Below are 3,469 nucleotides of genomic sequence, written 5' to 3' on the forward strand. Positions count from 1 at the left end.
TACGCCTCTGGTATACTTGATAAAAGAAGTCCGTAGGCTAGCTTTTTGAATTCCTCGCCATGTTCCCCTAACTTTTTAACTTTTCTCTCGACGGACTGCTTAAAGTGGAATTCACATGTTTTAATCTTTTGCTTAACATCTTCACCGTAAATCTGACATAGTCCAATGACATTGGCCATATCAGTTACCCATCCTTTAGGATCGAATTTCTCTGTCAAATTGTTAACTTCTTTAAACGCCTCATTAAAGTGCCTCCAAAATAAAGCAACATAAATATGGTCTTCATGTTTACAATTCATATTTGCTAAAACTACCTGTTTGCGAAGCATTGGATGATAAACACTGGCAGTAAGGGTGACGTAACCTTTCACGCGCTTGTGATTGCCGTCGAAGTGACAATATTCCTTTGACAGGAAGTGGTCACCGGAAGCCTGCATATTCCTTGCAATTTTCATTCTCAAGGTTGATGTTTTGAAAACGAGTTCATTATTCATGTCGATGGTTTTGATTAGCCAAGGGTCACGAGTGTCTGTATAAGTCTTGAGATTTTCTAATCCTGCAAATCCATCTCCGTGCGGCTCGAGAACTTTTCTTTGTTTAATCTTTTCGTTGGAAAGATTCCTTACGTTCGAAACCCGCCGTGCATTTTTTGTAACCTCGCTCCAATCTTTGTGGGCTCGCAAGTCAGAGACAATGCTCATTGTTTGGATTTCCCGTTGGCATTTCTTTTTACAGCATCTCGGACAATAGATACAGGTCGATGATCTTTCTTTTTGGCTTCACATGTATGGAGTCCAACATGGTAAACAAGCACCTCGGTGTCAGAACGGAAGCAAGTGTACTTTCTCGCATTACATGATGTGTGGAATCCTGAAACTTCACAGTATTCACAAAGAGATTTCTTTTTAAACCGATTTTTGTTTGGGTGTTTGAACTCGATGAAAAATGGACAGTCAGTGTTTGGACAAGTATATCCTCCGGAACAATCTCTATACCTAACACTTTCAAAGCCTGCCCATGTAGTTCTTGAGTCTCGTTTCCATCTTCTCCCATCGTGCAGCTTCTCGTGAATCTCGCTACGCTTATCTGCTTTGACTTTGTAAATACACAAGCCATCGATGTTATACGGTATATTATCAACTTCCTGCTCCTCCTGATCTTCCCATACGACTCTTGGGATTTTGACCTGCCCACGACCATCTTCTTCTAAGATTATATCGTTATCTAATATGTCGTCACAAACAGCAGGGGAGTGTAAGTTGTCAGTAAACTCCTCGTCGCTGGAATCGTGGATCACAATCGGAGCTTGATTATCTGAAACATTAGAAAAAAATGCGAATTGAGCGAGTGGCTTTCCAAAAAGACAAAAAAAACAACCGCGCTATCAATTTCGTGGCCACGCGGACCCGATTAAAACAAATTTCACCATGAAACTACAGTATATTTGAAATTTTCTACCATAGACACGTCCATTTTTTTTAAGTGACGTACTGAGCTGAACATTTTTAACCTAAAAGACTCTTCAGTGGTGAATTTTTTTTCATTTTTCATCTTCATTTTCTAATTCTTTTCATTTCTTTGTACCTTGGGAAGAAATTTTCGCGGGAACAAAATTTCAAGGTTTTCGCGGATTTTGCCTAATTTTGCCGGATTTTGGCTTATTTAATAACGCTTTTGGCCAAAAATATCCTGCAACCGCGAAATTAAATTCCCGCGAATTTTTCGAAAATCGATGAACCGCAAAATTAAATTCCCGCGAAAAAAAATAATTTGACCAACCGCGAAATTACATTCCCGCGAAAATTTCTTCCCTTAAGGTATGACAATATTAATATCACGAATATCTTTTCAACGAGCACAAAATCGCAATCTAATTCAAACTCGATTAAAAGTTATTTGCGTTTGTAATTTTACTGACAGCTAATTTGAAAAGAACTTTAGCTTTAGCTGGTAGTACGTTAGATCGGGTTTAGCTTTCCCAAAACTTACCCATTGGTTTAGAAGCGAAGGGTTTCATATTGAAGCTTTCATCTGTCGAATAACCATCTAGGACTAAAATGGTTAGAGAAGTATTTTTACTATAATTACATAACTTCGGAGAAATATTACACTTACACTTACAAAAGTTCTCAAAATATACAGAAAGGAAGATCTAACCCAGACTTTTGTGGTGATTTTTTACTCCAAGTAAGAAACATGACTTTATCGGTGATTTGAAGTTAAAGTACGTTAGGAAACAATTTGGTGCAGAATTATTTTATTGACATGGCCTCGACGCAACTGCTAATCACAAAGTTTTAAAATTTAAGTAAACACCGTCTTACCATCTTCATTTGATAGTGCAAAGAAACGATTTTTCTTTAAAATCTCAGTTTCTCCTTCGTCTTCCGAATCTGTTGAAATAAAGGTAGATATTGAGTAAGGCTGTGAAGCCTAATCGAAATTTAATTCGACCTATGTCGACGAATAGTGATTCTATTCACGCATTCACTATGTCGACAGATCTTAGATCATATCAAAGTTTATATGTTAATTCGCTTAGTTGAAAATACAAGTCAAAAATGCTTTTCCAAACGAGTCAGTGATAGCTTGTGATGTCAAAGTACCACAGAAAGATCCGTCTATTATTTCGATGCATTCACTGTTATACTTGGAATCGTGTACAAAATTTCTAGCAGACAAAGACAAAAAAGACAATTAGAGTCAGCAAAAAAAGTTAAATAACTTCAGCATTGATATCAGCGAAGTAGAATTCCGACGCGAATTGAGTATAGCATAATTATGTTTCGTCCTTAAAAAAAAGTTGATTATTATACCTGAAATGACCAGAACCTCTATTGGCTTTTTTTGGTTTGATTCTTTGTTTTGCTCTGGAAAAGAGAAAAATAAATCAGACTAGTGTCAGATTGAAATCAATTTAAGGATAAATTATACCAAAATAATTAAATGAATCCCTCCCTGTACAGTCTAAAAAGTTAGATAATTACCACCCAAAAAAGGGTGCTTTAAGAAAAATTTCTCTGGAAACGAGAAGTTTTTTAAAAAGTTTTAAAATATGCCTTACAAAACTTGTTTTAAATATTATCTCACCTCGTTTGCAATATCCTGACTTTTTTATACAAGACACTCTGTGCCAAAGGGAGGTCGTCAGTAGTCCGACACTTTCTAGTCCGACAGTAAAAATGTCCGACATTGGATTTGACGAATGCGTCAGTATTCCGACAACAATTTTGTCCGACAACGAGTAAAAAAAACATTCATGAAACGAAATATAAATCGGCGAAGATGGGGTTCATCTTTTATAAGCAACCACGTGCTTATAAAAATCCAAAGTTCAGACTTTGAGGTTGGGCCCCTAAACCGGACTTTTCTTAAATTTTGGGAAGCTTTTTAGGATTAGGCTTTCAAGAGTCAAGAAATTGGATTTAGCTGTTTTTACGACCCTTCTTCTTTGGCGGGGGGGGGGGGG

At 36.9% G+C, this 3,469-nt stretch overlaps 1 protein-coding gene across 1 annotated transcript; it reads right to left on the reverse strand.

Annotated features, from left to right (window-relative positions):
• Positions 1-697: 697 nt before the first annotated feature.
• On the reverse strand, positions 698-3,193 carry LOC136811887 (uncharacterized). The gene is made up of 5 exons (XM_067068510.1): positions 3,091-3,193; positions 2,817-2,870; positions 2,325-2,393; positions 1,990-2,052; positions 698-1,314 (listed from the first exon to the last, which is right to left on the reverse strand). Exons 1-5 carry the CDS (start codon positions 3,191-3,193, stop codon positions 698-700), a joined length of 906 nt encoding a protein of 301 aa, XP_066924611.1.
• Positions 3,194-3,469: the final 276 nt, after the last annotated feature.

Source organism: Clytia hemisphaerica, unplaced genomic scaffold (assembly GCF_902728285.1).
Source record: "Clytia hemisphaerica strain Z4C2 unplaced genomic scaffold, Clytia hemisphaerica genome assembly, whole genome shotgun sequence".
Lineage (NCBI taxonomy): Eukaryota > Metazoa > Cnidaria > Hydrozoa > Leptothecata > Clytiidae > Clytia > Clytia hemisphaerica.